General features: G+C 43.4%; 1 protein-coding gene across 3 annotated transcripts in view; it reads left to right on the forward strand.

The window, feature by feature from the left end:
- ZSWIM6 (zinc finger SWIM-type containing 6) overlaps positions 1 to 18,147 on the forward strand; it is a 168,205-nt gene that overhangs the window by 91,043 nt on the left and 59,015 nt on the right. For all 3 annotated transcript variants that reach the window (XM_037902873.2, XM_037902869.2, XM_037902870.1), the window contains exons 3-4: positions 17,233 to 17,381; positions 17,908 to 18,058. In XM_037902873.2, coding sequence (XP_037758801.1) covers positions 17,233 to 17,381; positions 17,908 to 18,058 — 300 coding nt within the window. The remainder of the gene's footprint in view (positions 1 to 17,232; positions 17,382 to 17,907; positions 18,059 to 18,147) is intronic.

The raw sequence follows: 18,147 nt of genomic DNA on the forward strand, positions 1-18,147 counted from the left end.
ACAGTAGATTTGCCCACTCCAAATTGATTTCTGACTGGTAGCTGTCTGGCGTTGCACGCTTCCACAGGGCTATTGCCACTCGCTTGTGAACTGTGAGGACTGCTCTCATCTTGGTATTCTTGCGCTTCAGGGCAGGGGAAAGCAAGTCACAAAGTTCCATGAAAGTGCCCTTACGCATGCGAAAGTTTTGGAGCCACTGGGAATCATCCCAGACCCGCAACACTATGCGGTCCCACCACTCTGCTTGTTTCCCGGGCCCAGAATCGGCGTTCCACGCCATGAACCTGCCCAATTGACACCATTGTAGGGGGCTGTACTTTGTGAGAAGTCTATGTCCATGTCCTCATCACTCTCGTCACCGCGCTCCAGTCGCCTTCTCCTCGCCTGGTTTCGCTTATCCTGCTGGATAATGCGCACAGTGTTTATAGTGCTCATAATTGCCGCGGTGAGCTGAGTGGGCTATGGCGTCTGCGCTGAAAAAAGGCACAAAATGATTGTCTGCCATTGCTCTGATGGAGAGACGGGCAACTGACAACATGGCTTACATGGTTGTTGATTTTAATTCCCTGTAAACCAACACGGGTGGCTTTGCATCAAGGAGAAACAGAATGGCCCCCTCAAGGATAGAACTCAAAACCCTGGGTTTAGCAGGCCGTTGATTTCACGGAGGGGGGGAGGAAGGGGGGAGAAAATGAATACAAAACAAATCTGTTCTATTTCTTGTTGTGATCCACTTCATCTATCTTTATACATCTTGTTGGCAGCAGACAGTGCAGTACGACTGCCAGCAGGACTGAATCGCCATGAGACAAAACTTAAAAGGGAAATGACCTGGCTGAGTCACTCCCATGTTTGCCCAGGCGCCTCTGACCGACCTCACTGAGGTCGGCTAAAAGAGCACCCTGGAGTACAGCGATGATGGCTACCAGTCATACTGCACTGTCTGCTGCCAAAAAGCAATGAGCTGCTGCTGTGTTGCAATGTAGTACTGCATCTGCCAGCACCCAGGAGACATACGGTGAGCTGAGCAGGCTCCATGCTTGCCATATGGCATCTGCATGGGTAACCCAGGAAAAAAAGCGCGAAAAGATCATCTGCCGTTGCTTTCACGGAGGGAGGGAGGGAAGGATGGGCCTGATAAGTACCCAGAACCACCCACGACAATGTTTTTGCCCCATCAGGCATTGGGATTTCTACCCAGAATTCAAATGAGCGGCAGAGACTGCGGGAACTGTGGGTTAACTACCCATAGTGCAATGCTCCAGAAGTCGATGGTTGCCTCAGTACTGTGGATGCACTCCACCGACTAAATGCACTTGGAGCATTTGTGTGGGGAAACACACAATTGACTGTATAAAAACGTTTTCTACAAAACCGACTTGTATAAATTGAACCTAATTTCGTAGCATAGACATAGCCTAAGTCTAGATGATATATACCCAAGAGTTCTGAAGGATCTTATCAATTACATGGCTAAGAAAAATCATGCAATGTCATTAAGAAACTTACCCTCCAATCCTTTGGTGCAGTTAACATATGTTGCTCCTGTGTTTTATAAAAGATTCTTAACGATCCAGAGAATTACAGACCAGTAAGCCTTCTATACCTCGTAAATTGACTTAAAAAAACCCACACTATATAGGTAGGGTCTAAGCAGTTTCGCCAGACACAACTTGCCTTTGTAGAAACCAATCTGATAGAATTCTTTGAATGTATGAAGTGGTGCATAAAAGAGAACCTGTTAACCAAGAGACTAATTAGTAGTGGTGTGGTAACCTCTGTAGACACTAAATAATCCCTTGTGAGGGATAAAATATTTTCCTGGATAAGAAACTGGCTAAAAGACAGAAAACAAAGTGATCATTTTTCATCATCGGGAAGCAGAATACGAACTGCAGGGTGACTTGAGGTTTCATACCAGAACTGGTGGTTGGTTAATGATCTGGAAGAAATGGGGTAAGGAGTGTGGTGGCAAAAACTGCAGAAGACAAAAAATTATTTAAGTTAGTTAAAACCAGAGAAGATTCTGAGGAACTCCAGAAAGCCCTAACCAAGCCAGGTGAATTGGAGACACAACGGCTGATGAAACTCAGTGTTGATAAACACAAAGTAATATGTATTAAAGGGAAACTTGAACTATTCAGACAGATTACATGGTTCAAAATTAACAGCAGTGACTCAGAAAAAGAAGCTAGGCATCATTGTGGACAGCTCAGTGAAGATCTCAGTTCAGTGTGCAGTTATACCTTAAACAAGTAAAATGCTAGGATTCATAAGGAATGGGGTGGAGAATGATACAGAAAACATTATCCCTTTGTACAAATTAGTGGTTTCCCTTCATCTGGAGTACTGTCTGCAGTACTAATTACTGCATCTCAAAAAGGATATTGCAGAATTAAAGGTGATTCAGAGAAGGGTATGAAGAATGAATAGAAACATGGAAAAAATCTCATATGAAGAGACTGAAAATATTTGGCCTGTATATTTTGGAAATGAAACTAATAAAAGGACACCAGATAAATGTATACAAAATAATGCATGGTCTAGAGAAGGTAGTTCAGGAATTTCTGTTCTATGAGACAGGGAGCACAAGAACAAAGGGACACTTAATGATTATTAAGTATCAGAGGGGTAGCCGTGTTAGTCTGGATCTGTAAAAGCAGCAAAGAGTCCTGTGGCACCTTATAGACTAACAGACGTATTGGAGCACAAGCTTTCATGGGTGAATACCCACTTCGATGGATGCATCCGACAAAGTGGGTATTCACCCACGAAAGCTTATGCTCCAATACATCTGTTGGTCTATAAGGTGCCACAGGACTCTTTGCCGCTTTTAATGATTATTGAAAGGTATCCAGTTCAAAACTGATAAAAACATATGCTACTTCACACAACTAGATTGTGGACCTCATTGCCACAGGGTGTTACTGAAGCCAAGAATTAAGCAAGATTTTGAGTGATTGGACGTGTATAGATAACATGAATATCCAGTTATAGTAGTTAATGTGAGGAAAGTGTTTTGGGAGGTTTTTTAAGACTATATTGAGGGTTAGGGTAACACTTTTTTGATGGAGGACTGATTAACCCACATCTGCCTACTATGGCATTTCTTGCAACTTCTTCTAAAGCATCTGATGCTGGCCACTGTGATATTGAGTTAGATAGATAACAGGTGTGATCCAGTGTGGCTATTCCTGTGCTACTGTGTACTGATTAAATAGGCACAAGTGTTCCTCCCCACAAAGTGTTTGAAATTTATTGGCAAATGAAGTGATTCAGGTATAAGTTTGAAGCATTTAGGAATCAAAGATATAACGTAATTGTGACTGTTAATTTGATCATATGTTGATTTTATATAATTCAAACGGTGCCTCTAAAATAATTCAGTTTAATTCTGACTACACTTTTATAAAAGTTAATTACCATGCTGTTGTGTTGGTAAGGGTACAGAATCACTGTAGTCTGATAGGCTAAAACAATTCCATTTTTGCTAACTTCAAATTAAAGCATGCTTTTATTTGAAATTATATTTCTATGCCCTCATCCCCTCCTCTTAATGCTGTCATCAGACGACACTTAAAGGTTTAAATGATCTACTGTTAATTTTATGAATATTTTTACAAATTTAAATGTATCCAAAAAGTTTTTGGAAAGTGTAGGGGACAATTTCGTGGTGCAAGTGCTGGAGGAACCAACTAGGGGCAGAGCTCTTCTTGACCTGCTGCTCACAAACCGGGAAGAATTAGTAGGGGAAGCAAAAGTGGATGGGAACCTGGGAGGCAGTGACCGTGAGATGGTCGAGTTCAGGATCCTGACACAAGGAAGAAAGGAGAGCAGCAGAATACAGACCCTGGACTTCAGAAAAGCAGACTTTGACTCCCTCAGGGAACTGATGGGCAGGATCCCCTGGGAGAATAACATGAGGGCGAAAGGAGTCCAGGAGAGCTAGCTGTACTTTAAAAAATCCTCATTGAGGTTACAGGAACAAACCATCCCGTTGTGTAGAAAGAATAGTAAATATGGCAGGCGACCAGCTTGGCTTAACAGAGAAATTCTTGCTGATCTTAAACACAAAAAAGAAGCTTACAAGAAGTGGAAGATTGACAAATGACCAGGGAGGAGTATAAAAATACTGCTCGGGCATGCAGGAGTGAAATCAGGAAGGCCAAATCACACTTGGAGTTGCAGCTAGCAAGAGATGTTAAGAGTAACAAGAAGGGTTTCTTCAGGTATGTTAGCAACAAGAAGAAAGTCAAGGAAAGTGTGGGCCCCTTACTGGATGAGGGAGGCAACCTAGTGACAGAGGATGTGGAAAAAGCTAATGTACTCAATGCTTTTTTTGCCTCTGTCTTCACGAACAAGGTCAGCTCCCAGACTACTGCACTGGGCAGCACAGCATGGGGAGGAGGTGACCAGCCCTCTGTGGAGAAAGAAGTGGTTCAGGACTATTTAGAAAAGCTGGATGAGCACAAGTCCATGGGGCCGGATGCGCTGCATCCGAGAGTGCTAAAGGAGTTGGTGGATGTGATTGCAAAGCCATTGGCCATTATTTTTGAAAACTCATGGCGATCGCGGGAGGTCTCAGACGACTGGAAAAAGGCTAATGTAGTGCCCATCTTTAAAAAAGGGAAGGAGGAAGATCCGTGGAACTTCAGGCCAGTCAGTCTCACCTTAGTCCCTGGAAAAATCATGGAGCACGTCCTCAAGGAATCAATTCTGAAGCACTTAGAGGAAAGGAAAGTGATCAGGAACAGTCAGCATGGATTCACCAAGGGCAAGTCATGCCTGACTAATCTAATTGCCCCTTATGATGAGATAACTGGCTCTGTGGATGAGGGGAAAGCAGCAGACGTGTTATTCCTTGACTTTAACAAAGCTTTTGATATGGTCTCCCACAGTGTTCTTGCCAGCAAGTTAAAGTATGGGCTGGATGAATGGACTACAAGGTGGATAGAAAGCTGGCTGGATTGTCGGGCTCAACGGGTAGTGATCAATGGCTCCATGTCGAGTTGGCGGCCAGTATCAAGCGGAGTGCCCCAAGGGTCGGTCCTGGGGCCGGTTTTGTTCAATATCTTCATTAATGATCTGGAGGATGGTGTGGACTGCACCCTCAGCAAGTTTGCAGATGACACTAAACTGGGAGGAGTAGTAGATACACTGGAGGGTAGGAATAGGATACAGAGGGACCTAGACAAATTGGAGGATTGGGCCAAAAGAAATCTGATGAGGTTCAACAAGGACAAGTGCAGAATCCTGCATTTAGGACAGAAGAATCCTATGCACTGCTACAGACTAGGGACCAAATGGCTAGGCAGCAGTTCTGCAGAAAAGGACCTAGGGGTTACAGTGGATGAGAAGCTGGATATGAGTCAACAGTGTGCCCTTGTTGCCAAGAAGGCTAATGGCCTTTTGGGCTATATAAGTAGGGGCATTGCCAGCAGATTGAGGGACGTGATCATTCCCCTCTATTCGACAGTGGTTAGGCCTCATCTGGAGTACTGTGTCCAGTTTTGGGCCCCACACTACAAGAAGGATGTGGAAAAATTTGGAAAGAGTCCAGCGGAGGGCAACAAAAATGATTAGGGGACTGGAACACATGACTTATGAGGAGAGGCTGAGGGAACTGGGATTGTTTAGTTTGCAGAAGAATGAGGGGGGATTTGATAGCTGCTTTCAACTACCTGAAAGGGGGTTCCAAAGAGGATGGCTCTAGACTGTTCTCAGTGGTAGCAGATGACAGAACAAGGAGTAATGGTCTCAAGTTACAGTGGGAGAGATTTAGGTTGGATATTAGGAAAAAAATTTTCACTAGGAGGGTGGTGAAACACTGGAATGCGTTATCTGGGGAGGTGGTGGAATCTCCTTCCTTAGAGGTTTTTAAGGTCAGGCTTGCCAAAGCCCTGGGTGGGATGATTTAGTTGGGGATTGGTCCTGCTTTGAGCAGGGGGTTGGACTAGATGACCTCCTGAGATCCCTTCCAACCCTGATATTCTGTGATTCTATGTATCAGTGAAGAGTACTAAAGCATGGCTTGAATAAGTGGTTTGGATAGGTTTGGCTGAAGATAGAAACATTGCTCAAAAATGAGGAGTGGGGGAAGTGGACAGTTTTAAAACATAGATACTGTTTGTATTTTAACCAGATTTGATGGATGGTAGTTCCTGAGCAGTCTGCACTATACAGGCTTTTTTTTTCCCTGTGCCAGAGTCTAAAAAGCCAGAACCCTCGTAAATGAAGGTTTGAAAGAGAAGTGTAAGCTCCTTGTTTCACTCTCACTTTCAAATATTGTTCTTTTAGAGTGAAATTTCTACGCTTGCAGCATTCTGTTCAAAGGTTAAACTTAATTCAAAAGCTCAGACCAAGTTGTTTGAGATGTTTTAAGCAATGTCAACAAGAAAAATGTCTAATAGTCTTCAGAAATTTAAATTTAAAAATAAAAATGATTCTTCAGCTCAGAACTTGAAAATGGGTTAGTTTTTAAAAAGGTAGCTTTTCATTGTCATAATAGTCCGTGGAGACCAGCACCTTTCTGAAATAATTTGGTTCAGGAATATCATAAAAGATGTTTGAAAAAGACATACTGCCCATGCATTATATTTTTAATTATATTAAACATTTTGCTTTTAAGCCATAGAAGCACATATTAAAAATGTATATCCTTATTCATATACTGAACATGTTTGTGTATATGTAAATTAAAAATGGCCATAAATGCATTAACTAAAATCTATTTTAAAGACCAGTCATGACAGATAAGTTAACTAAGCTTGAGGTGAGGAGGGAACAAATATATATGAGTGTCTGAACTGACACCATTTAATTACAGGTTTTTAAATATTTCATATAATTAGTGCATTTCACTTTCAAAGCTCAAACGTATGCTAATTAATCCTCATGAAACCTCTGAAGCACATAAGTAATATTTATTCCCAATTTACAAATAGGGAAAGGGAGTTGGTGTTGGTGCTAGGATTAAACTCAAGAATTTCTGGCTCTCAGTTCTGTGCTCCTTCCAACAACAAACAACACTTCATTACAGATTTAGAGGTTGTTTGGCCTTCAGCTATTTTAGGCAGGTGTACGGCTGCCTTTATAATGTAACCTCCATTTCCTCCGTGGGGACAAGCAACACTCACCTATGTGCCTGGGCTCCTGATATTGTTGACAGAAAAAGAGATCTTGAGTATACCAGTGGTGGTGATGTATAGGTGGGAATCCTCTATCCCCTACTCTGCTGCAGTCCTTTTACTTGTAAAGGAAATTAAAATTGGCAGTGTATCCACCTGGCTGGGCCCTGTACACACTAAATTGGAGCCTCCATGAATAAGCGTATTCTAATCCATGCAATGGGTCTACCTAAAAAATACCAATTATAAATATACACCCAGTATACATTTAGATTAAAGTTAACATACCTTTACTTAACAACGTAAGGAAACACGGTATAACAGACTGAGATTAAATGTCACTACTAATTGAAGTTAGTGGGTGTGGCAGTTTCATCAATCGATTTAAAAAAAATAGTTTACAGTAGTAAATAAAACTTATCTAATGTGCATTAAAACTGCCACCATTTAACCCACCCCTGAGTGGACACTCCCCTGGATTTCAGAGTTCTAAACACTTGTTTGTGTGGGCGTGCTTGGAGATCTAGAAGCTGAAGACAACACTTTGTTGGTCCAGTGAATCAGTCCAGCCAAGGCAACAAGGGGCAGAACATTTCTAATTTAGGATCCTTTCAAGCTGCACACCCCTTCTGAAGATTGGAGTTGTTTTAATCAAATGTCAACAAACTTGGGTTCTGGTTTGATGAGAAGACCATTCTGCTCTTCTCAGACTCAGACAACTCCTTAAAGGCTTTGCTATGCCCCTTTCCTTGCAAGTACTTTCCCAAAAAAGGGTGGTGGTTACTCACACTGCCTTCACTGCAGATCCACCTCAGTCAGCTCTGGGCACAACAGTCTCTGCCCTGCTTCCAATGAATCCAACAAGTCTCTTAGGCTCCCTGCTTGCTCAAACCCCCAGCAAATTCTCAGTAGTTGCTTCTAGCTTCCTAGCAGCAGTTGAGCAGCAGCTCCTGGTATGGACAAAGTTCCACAAAAACAATCTCATCGCCTCTCCAAAATAAAGTCTATCATTTGCTCTCCCTAGAAGAAGTCTCTCTCTCCTCCCAAGGCATCATGGGAGTTGTGGACTCCAAGATTGGATTACAGCGCTCAGGATCTTCCCAATTGGAACACTCTCAATTGAGTTGAGAGGCCCCGTTAGTAAAGGGTGCCTACAATAAGCAATAGGAACCATGTTTTTTGTTTTAAACTCAGTTTCTGCTGCTGCTTTAAACTACTACCCTCGCTAATAAAAAAAAAAAAATCCTATCTACTGCTCTGATTGGGGGGTGCGGGAGAGAGACACTGGTTACTCTAGTGTGTACTCTAGTATGAGTGAATGTAGTACACTTGAAAAGTACAATTGAGTGCCCTGGAGAAAAATCTGCTGTTTAACCGCAGAACAGGGGTGGCATGGGTAGTGGCAATTCAGGCCTCCATACTGCACTACCACTGTGCTACAGCCCTGACCAGCAAGGACTAATTCTTCAGGTGAGAAGGTAGCTTAGAATGGCCATGCCCTTTCAGATATTGCCTCCATGCCTCTTTAGTCCATGACCATTGACTAAGACTGCCAACGGGGTTGTTGAAAAATTAGTGAGTTTTAACTGTAAACTGTTTCTTGGGGGGTACACCCTGTTGCCAAACAGACAATAAATACACATAAGGAAATTCCTTTAACTTTTTTTCTAACTAAAAAAAGGAAAAAGTCAAACCATACTGAGCATAACACGTGCAGCTTTCTGAGAGAGGAGGCTCCAGACACTGCATGAAGTCTCTGTAATACTAGGCTGAGCCACATTTGTGAGCAGACCCTCAGCATGGTATCTTTGACCTTTGTCACCAAGACTTCTGGCAACAATGGTTAGGGGCACAGTGCTACTGTGGAAAATAGTTTCAGAACCCGGCTGAAACCAGAACATAAGAAACGCCATACATACTGACTCGGATCCAGGGCCATCCCTAGCCATTTTGGTGCCCTCCGCAGCCCCCCTGCGGGGGAACTGTGTGGGGCCCCAGGCCTCTGCCAGGGGAGACTTTTGGGGGGCAGAGGGGAAACTGCCCCCCAGCACTCACCAGTGGCACGGCTGGGAGCTGGTGGCACGGAGTGGGCTGGAGCCAGGTCGCTCCACTGCCTGTGGGTGCAGGGCACCCGACCCTTGCTGCAGTCCTCAGAGGAAGGGCTGGGGTGGGATGAGGCGGGGTGGAGCAGGGGTGGGATAGGGAAGAGGTGGAGCTGCATACTTTGCGTATGGGTAGGGATGGCCCTGCTCAGACCAGTGGTTCATGTAACCCAGTATCCCATCTTCTGACAGTGACCAGTGCCAGATGCTTCAGAGGGCATGAACAGAACAGGGTAATTTAGTGAGGGATTCATCCTCTCTCCTCCAGTCCCAGCTTCTGGCAGTCAGAGATTTAGGGATACCCAGAGCATGAGGTTGTGTCCCTGACCATCTTGACTAACAGCCCTTGAAGGACTCCTGAACCTTATTTCTTTCTTGGCCGTCACACATCCCCTGACAATGAGTTCCACAGGTTGAATGTTCATTATGTGAAGAAGTACTTCCTTTTGTTTGTTTTTAAACCTGTTGCCTGTTAATTTCATTGGGCCAACCCCTGGTTCACGTCTTATGTGAAGGAGTAAATAACACTTCCTTAATTCACTTTCTCCACACCGTTCATGATTTTATAGACCTTTGTCATATCCTCTCTTAGTTATCTCATTTCTAAGATGAACAGTCCCAGTCTTTTTATGCTTGACTTTCTTTTTACTCATATGGAAGCTGTTACGTACCTCTATTAATTTTTGTTTCCCTTCTCTGGACTTTTTCCAATTCTAATATATTCTTTTTGAAATGTGGTGACCAGAACTGAACATAGTATTCAAGATGTGGACATACCTTTGGTTTATATAGAGGTATTATATTTACTATCTGATTATCTATCCCTTTCCTAATAGTTCATAACTAACATTGTTGGCTTTTTTTTACTTATCTATTTTATCAGTTTGTTCTACAACATATTCTATTGACACCTCAATCTTGGACAGTTCCTCAGATTTGTTACCTAAGAAGAATATTTCAAGTATGGGACTTTCCATTACATCCTCTGCAGTGAAGACTGATGCAAAGAATTCATTTGGCTTCTCTGCAACAGCCTTGTCTTTCTTGACTGTTCATTTAGCACCTCAATCACCTGTTTCGGATATATTTTTTAAAAAAAAATTGCTGTTTAGTTTTTGTCTTTTGCTAGTTGCCCTTCAAATTCTTTTTTGGGCTTCCTAATTATACCTTGACTTAACAAAGTTTGTTCCTTTCTGTTTTCCTCAGTAGGGTTTGACTTCCAATTTTTAAAAGTGTCTTTTTGTCTGTAAATGCCTCTTTTACTCTGTTTCACCATGATGGCATTTTTAGTTCTCTATTTATTTTTTTTTAAATGTGGAGGTATAGATATCATTTAAGCCTTTATTATGGTGGTGGTGTTTTTTAAAGTTTCCATGCAGCTTGCAGGCATTTCAGTCTTATGACAGCTCCTTTTAATTTCTGTTTAACTAGCCTCCTCATTTCTGTATAGATCACCTTTTTGAAGTTAAATGGTACTGTGGTGTGTTGTTTTGGTATTTTCTCCCTACAGAGATGTTAAATTTAATTACATTATGGTTGCTATTACTGAGCAGTTAAGCTATATTCACCTCTTGGACGAGATCTTTTGCTTCACTTAGAACTAAATTGAGAATTGCCTCTCCCCTTCTAGGTTCCAGGACTAGCTGCTCCAAGATGCAGTCATTAATTTTATCTCTGTATCCCATCCTGAGGTGACATGTTCCCAGTATACATGGGGATAGTTGATATACTCCATTATTACTGGGCTTTGTTTTATTAGCCTTTCCAATGTCCCTGACTGTATTTCACAATCACTGTCACCATCCTGGGCGGTGATTGTTAGTATATTTCTACTGCTATACTCTTATTATTCAAGCATGGAATTTCTATCCATAGAGATGGTGTGGTCAAGTTTGTCATTTAAGATTTTTACTATAGTTGATTCTCTGCTTTCTTTTAAATATAGTGCCACTCCTCCACCAGCATGACCTACTGTCATTCCTATATATTTTGTACCCTGGTATTATTGTGTCCCATTGATTATCATCATTCCACCAATTTCTGTGATGCCTGTTGTTTCAGTAGCCTCATTTAATACCAGGCACTCAAGTTTACCCTCTTAGTATTTGGACTTCCAGCATTTATATACAGTCACTTAAAAGATCTGTCAGTATTTAGTTGTATGCCTTCATGTAATGTAACTGAATGGAACTCTTTTGCTTGACTGTTTCTCTTCAGTTCCTACCTGTAATTTGTCAACTTCTATCCTCTTCTCTTTATGAGGATATAGAATATCCCCTTTAATAAATCCTCCCCTAAGGGATGAGTCTGCCTGGCCTGTGCGTTCCTCCACAAATCTCAACACTACCCTAAGCCTTAGTTTAAAACCTCCTCTATGAGCTTTTTAGTTTTACATGCCAGCAGTCTGGTTCCATTTTGGTTTAGGTGGAGCCCATCCTTCCTGTATAGTCTCCTTCATTCCTAAAATGTTCCCAGGTCCTAATAAATCTAAATCCCTCCTACCAACACCGTCTGATCTACGCATAGAGACTGTGCAGATCTGCCTGTCTAACTGGACCTGCACATTGAACTGGAAGCAATTTAGAGAATAGTACCATGGAGGTCCTGGATTTGAATATCTTGCCTAGCAGCCTAAATTTAGCCTCCACGACTTCTCCCCTGCCTTTCCTGATGTAATTGGTACCTACATGTACCACAACCACTGGCTCCTCCCCAGCACTGCACATAAGTCTATCTAGATGTCTTGAGAGATCCACAACCTTCCCACTTGACAGGCAATTCACCAGGTGGTTCTCCCAGTCATCACAAACCTAATGCTCTATATTTGTAATAAATCCTCCATTACTATTGCCCTGTCTCTTCCAAATAACTTGGGGTCACCTCCCTCAGAGGAGGATCCTCAGTACGAGGCAATATCATGACATCTGAAAGGAGTTCCCCAACTATGGGCTTGTTTCCCTCTGCTCCTTTTTGATATAGTCCTTCTCCAAGACTTTCATCCTCCTCTGCAGCACAGAAGCTGCCAGATTGGGGGTGGGACCGTTCTACTATGTCCCCAAAAGTCTCATCTATGTACCTCTGTCTTCCTTAGCTCCTGCAGTTCAGCCACTCTGGTTTCATGAGCCCATATATGGTCTCTGAGGGCCATGAGCTCCTTGCACTGAATACATACATACGCCACCTGCCCACGAGGCAGGTAATCGTACATGCTGCAGTCTCTGAAATAAACTGGGTAGCCCCCACTCTGCTGCTGGACTTGTGCTTTGTTATTTTTACTCTTGCAGGGTTTGGGGTTTTTTGGGGGGGGAAGGGAGGTTGTTTGTTTTCTGTGGGGGAGGGGGTGGTTGGAAGGGTCAATTATTGGCCTAAGTTTAGAGAATGTTTGTTAGGTGTATCTGTATCTTGTGCTCCCACTCTAATCTCCCTCTGAAAACTCCTGTTTGCTGTTCCTGTTTGCTCTGATCGCTTATGGGCTGGCTATTCTCCCTGATTTAGCCATACCCCTTTGTCAAGAGGTCCTAAAGGGATCAGGGCTCAATGGATGGTAGACAAGCCCCTCATTAGGAAGCTATCAGTCTGGGCCAGGGGTGGGCAAACTATGGCCCGCAGGCCAGATCCAGGTCAGGCTCCCGGAAGCCACAGTAGGAGCACCATGCGGCTCCCGGAAGCTGTGGCATGGCCCTGCTGCAGCTCCTATGCGCTCCAATGGCCCCCTCTGGCACTCCAATGGGAGCTGCAGGGGCGGTGCCTGTGGACGGGACAGCGTGTAGAGCTGCCTGGACACGCCTCAGCGTAGGAGCCAGAGAAGGGACATGCTGCTGCTTCCGGAGCCTCTTGAGGTAAGCGATGCTGCAAACCTGCACCCCTGAGCCTCTCCCCGCACACCAGCCCCCGGCCCCAGCCCTGATCCCCCTCCTGCTCTCCAAACCCCTCACTCCCAGCCCGGAGCCCATTCCCATACCCTGAACTCCTCATTTCTGGCCCCACCCCAGAGATCGCACCCCCAACCGGAGCCCGCACCCCCTACTGCACCCCAACCCTAATTTTGTGAGCATTCATGGCCTGCCATACAATATTCCCAGATGTGGCCCTTGGGCCAAAAGTTTGCCCACCCCTGGTCTCGGGTGAGCATACAGCCCGCTAAATAGACCACACTATACACTTCAATCAAGAAAGCACACAACAACAAACAAACAGATGACAAACTCACCCCAAGGGTCACCTGGTCACTCCTCCCTCACCTGGAGAACTCCCTCAAAACTGCCCTGTTTATTACTCCTGTATTGGAGAACCCTCTGGCAATGTTATTGTTACAGTTCTGGGCTGATCTGATACCAGTGTTCCAGGGACAGTATGTCATTACTAGAGAATCAATAATAGTCTTGTGGAAATTCAGCATTATAGCACAAACTGACTTACGAGCTTTTGATAAAATGTAAATAGTTCCAGAAAGAATCTGGTTTTTCACAAATAGTGAAGTTTAGCTATGACGTCTTACTAAATTGTTTTAATACAATTAAAACTAACCCCGCAAAAATTAATTTAAATTATAACTTATATCAACCAGTTTATTTTAAAGCAAGTTTTGTGTTTTATATATTTTATTAATGACAAGTGCAATAAGTAGTTGTCTTTGTGTGTTTTGGAGCAATGAAATATTTAAGCTATTTTGCAAGGTGATACAAAAAACTCGAGTTACTGCAACAGCTGCACTGCCTGTTCTCCTGTGGTTTGATTTCCCTTTTTATCTCATTCTCTGCAACTGAAGACTTATCAACATTTGTTTCATGTAGTGCACTGCATTGAAAGCCGCTTAAAATGAACTAAGTAAAGAGAGAAGCACTTTTAGAGTGAAGTTTTTCATTCCTTAGTTTCATAATGTCTTGGGCTCAATTTTTGTCTTCACACACTCTAAAGAGCAACCCTGGAAGTCAGTGGGAGTTGCATGGACATATTCAAGGACACAGTTTTTGTCTCTCAATTTAAAAAACTATTTAAGGATACACTCCACACAAGATTCCCATTCTTAAGGTCTCAAGCATTAGGAACTCCAAGCTATAAGATTTTTGGCTTTCAGAGGTACGAGCAGTTGAATACAAGACACCTCTCTGCTCTTCAAAATCTTCCAGTTGTGTCTTCACTAGTCAGAAGGAGCTTGCTTCAGATTTTCAGCCATCTATAAGCTTCTCTGCATGGCATAGCTAGAATGGTGAAAAAAATTATTAAATCCATAGAATTGAAGTAGTGATTTTTAATTTCAAAAACTCTGGAGAACTTTGTCCTCTACTTAAACTTTTCACCACTTATTGAAAAAAGTATTTGAATTGATACTTTTGTTTCCAGTTAGTGTACTATTTTTATCGTGTTGGTTACAGAAGGATACTTAGGGTATGTCTACACTGCAGTTAAAAACCCATGACCGGCCTGTTTCAGCTGACTCAGGCTCACATGGCTTGGAGTAAGTCTGTGTTTAATTGTGGCTCTAGGACCCTCCCCTTCACTGGGTCCCAGTGCCTGGGCTCCTGCCCAAGCTGAAACATCTATACCACAATTAAACAGCCCTTTAGCCCAGGCCCCGGGAGCCTGAGTCAGCTGACCCACGCCATTCGCAGGTTTTTAACTGCAGTTTAGACATACCCATAGGCACTGTCTAGAGTAAGATTTAAGTGGTGGGATGTTGCATAGCTGAATTGCTAACAGCTTCTAGAATTCTGAGAGAGTCAAAGCAATTGTACTTCAGAATGTGCTGACTCGTCAAGGTGAAGCCTTTAATTCAGCCACTTGAACATGTTCTAAAGTACAGTTGCTTTGTCTTGATTAGAGTTCTAGAAGGTGTTAGCTCAGAGGTGGGCAAACTACGGCCTGCAGGCCACATCCAGCCCGCGGGACCGTCCTGCCCAGCCCCTGAGCTCCCAGCCTGCTGTCTCTCCTCCCTCCCCCCCGGCAGCCTCAGTGCGCTGTGCTGCCGGTGCTCTGGCCCCCTGCTCCTGCCGGGTAGGGCGGCAGCATTGCTGCGAGTGCCTGCCACTTTGAGCAGCATGATAAGGGGGTGGGGAGGGGTTGGATAAGGGGCAGGGGTCCCGTGGGGGGGGCAGTTGGATGGGGCAGAGGTTTGGGGGGGACGGTCAGGGGACGGGGAGCAGGGGGGCTGGATGGGGCACCGGTGTGGATAGGGGTCAGGGCAATCAGGGGGCAGTCGGGGGTGGGGGTGTGGATAGGGGTTGGGGCAGTAAGGGGACTGGTGGTAGGGGGAGTGGGGCCCAGGGCAGGGGTCCCAGGACGGGCGGGTCAGGGGACAAGGGGGGGTTGTTGGATGGGTTGGGGGTTTTGAGGGGGGCGGGAAGTGGGAGCGGGCAGATAGGGGGCGGGGTCCAGGCTGTTTAGGGAGGCACAACCTTCCCTACCTGGCCCTCCATAAAGTTTCACAACCCTGATGTGGCCCCGGGGCCAAAAAGTTTGCTCACCCTTGTGTTAGCTATTCAGTGGGGTTAACTTGGTCTATCATACCACCTTTAAATCTTAATCTAGACAGGGCATAAAAGTGCAGTTTGACTCTGGGCTTCTCTGCATTGTAGATAATTTGACTGTTGCCCCTAACTCAAGTTACATCCACACGCACAAAAGCTTGAGTGTGGTGGTGCTTTCAACTCAAGTTGTCTGGCCTGTCAAGGATATAAGCTAAAACTTACATTAGCACAATCTGTCAGCTGCTAATACAGATACTCTGTGGGGTAATCTAATTGCACTGTGTAGTCTGAGTGTTGTTTCGTAGTGTGGCTACTCAAGATAGGCTAACTTAAAAGGATTTAACTCAGTTATGTATACTCGCATTAACTGTGCAGTGAAGACCTAGCCTGTGTAAAAATGTTTATTAATCAACAGATCCATTCCTTCTACATGCTTGCTTACTCATGAGTTCTTCTACTGCTTTCGCGTTTTTGTGCTTTGGGGGGTTTTTTTTGTTTGATTGGTTTTTTTTTTTTTTTTTTTTTTTACTCCTATTGGCCTTGCAGAGCTATTACAGCTAAGAGGAATTGAGTTGATGTATTACTGGGCCATCAACAGAACTTTACACTAAGCCCTGGTCTACACTGGGGTGGGGGATCGATCTAAGTTACGCAACTTCAGCTACGTGAATAACGTATTAGATCGACTTACCGTGGTGTCTTCACCGCAGTGAGTCGACTGCTGCCGCTCCCCCGTCGACTCCGCCTGCGCCTGTCGTGGCACTGGAGTACAGGAGTCGACGGGAGAGCGCTCGAGGGTCGATTTTATCGTGTCTAGTCTAGACACGATAAATCGATCCCCGCTGGATCAATCGCTGCCCGCTGATTCAGCAGGTAGTGAAGACATACCCTAAGTATCAATCACTTACATCTGTGCAAGATTATTGAAGGCACTGGTTATTGTACAGGTGTCATGGAGAAAACTATCTGAAGACACTGTGATTGAAGAGGTACTAAAGGAAATGTAATCTGGCTTGCAGAACCTATTCTTATATGTACTGGTGCACAAAAAGGGGAACCTCAAGCTGGTTTGGCAATACTGGCAAAAAAAAATCTTGTAATTGAAAATGTTGGATATAAATTTCACTTAGATCATGAACATGGAACCTTTAGAGTAGAGCCACACTTTAAACTTTCCAGAATACCTTTGTTTCAGGTATCATGTTCTATATTTTTATGTGAAACTGACATAAAACATCATATTACAGAAACTTTGTCTTGTGAAACCTCTTGTAATTAAACAGGTTTTTGCTTAGTTTGTAGTTAATTATTAAATATGATTACTTGGAGCCCCTTTCTCCTCTTCCCTCAGAGTGATTGGGGTACTGAGAAAAAACTTCAAAATATTTTAATAAGGTAAAGCCGCAATACCCAAAACAAGAGAGATCCCAAGTCCAAAAAATTCCTCTGTACTTCTGACCTCCTTCTCCCTCCCCTCCCACCATGAACCTATAATCTTTATTTAGACCATAATGATTTTTTCGCTGCTGTTTGTAGGTGCTCCTGACCCAACAGCAGGTGCTAGCATAGATGATGAAAACTGTTGGCACTTGGATGAAGAACAAGTCCAGGAGCAAGTTAAACTCTTTCTCTCGCAGGGTGGATACCATGGATCAGGGAAGCAGCTCAATTTGCTTTTTGCAAAGGTAGGGGTTACGTTTGGGTCTCCTTCCTTTTTTGTTTTCCTCTATCCAGCCCATATTTGATTAGTTAATTCCTGAAAATGCAGCCATTTTTAAACCAAGTTATGCCTTATTAGTACAGCATTATGTTACTGAGAATTCTCCATCAGTGGAGCATAACTTGATGTGCCTTAAAATCTACTTGTGTATCGTCACTAGTTTTTTTTCCCCAAAGTTTTGGAAAACCGTATGTGATATTCTTGGGGCATACATTTTGATGTAAGTCTAAATTACTTGTGGAAAACCTGTTCAGAACAGAAATTGCAGTGGGACATTAACAGTGATCTAAAATCATTTTTACTGTTGGAGAACAAACTCCATGTAGTCAAGTTCTCATTTAAAATTTTTTGACAGTGAGATTTTTTTTTTAATAGCGTATGTGCCTCAAAGAGGGAGGAGGAATTAAATAAAACATAAGCTTCAGTATTTCATTAGTATTATGTAGCTTCTTTTTTCAATCTTGTATTAAGAGACCTTTTTTGTTTCCTAGGTGCGAGAGATGTTAAAGATGAGAGACTCTAATGGAGCTCGCATGTTGACATTGATAACAGAACAGTTCATGGCTGACCCTCGTCTGTCGCTTTGGAGGCAACAAGGCACTGCAATGACTGACAAGTATAGGCAGCTCTGGGATGAACTGGGTAAATGCAAATAATTAAAATTATATGCTGTGTATGTATATGTTTCGTAGATTCCAAGACCAGAAGAGACCATTGTGATCATCTAGTCT

The sequence above is a fragment of the Chelonia mydas genome, chromosome 5 (assembly GCF_015237465.2).
Source record: "Chelonia mydas isolate rCheMyd1 chromosome 5, rCheMyd1.pri.v2, whole genome shotgun sequence".
NCBI classification, from domain to species: Eukaryota; Metazoa; Chordata; order Testudines; family Cheloniidae; genus Chelonia; species Chelonia mydas.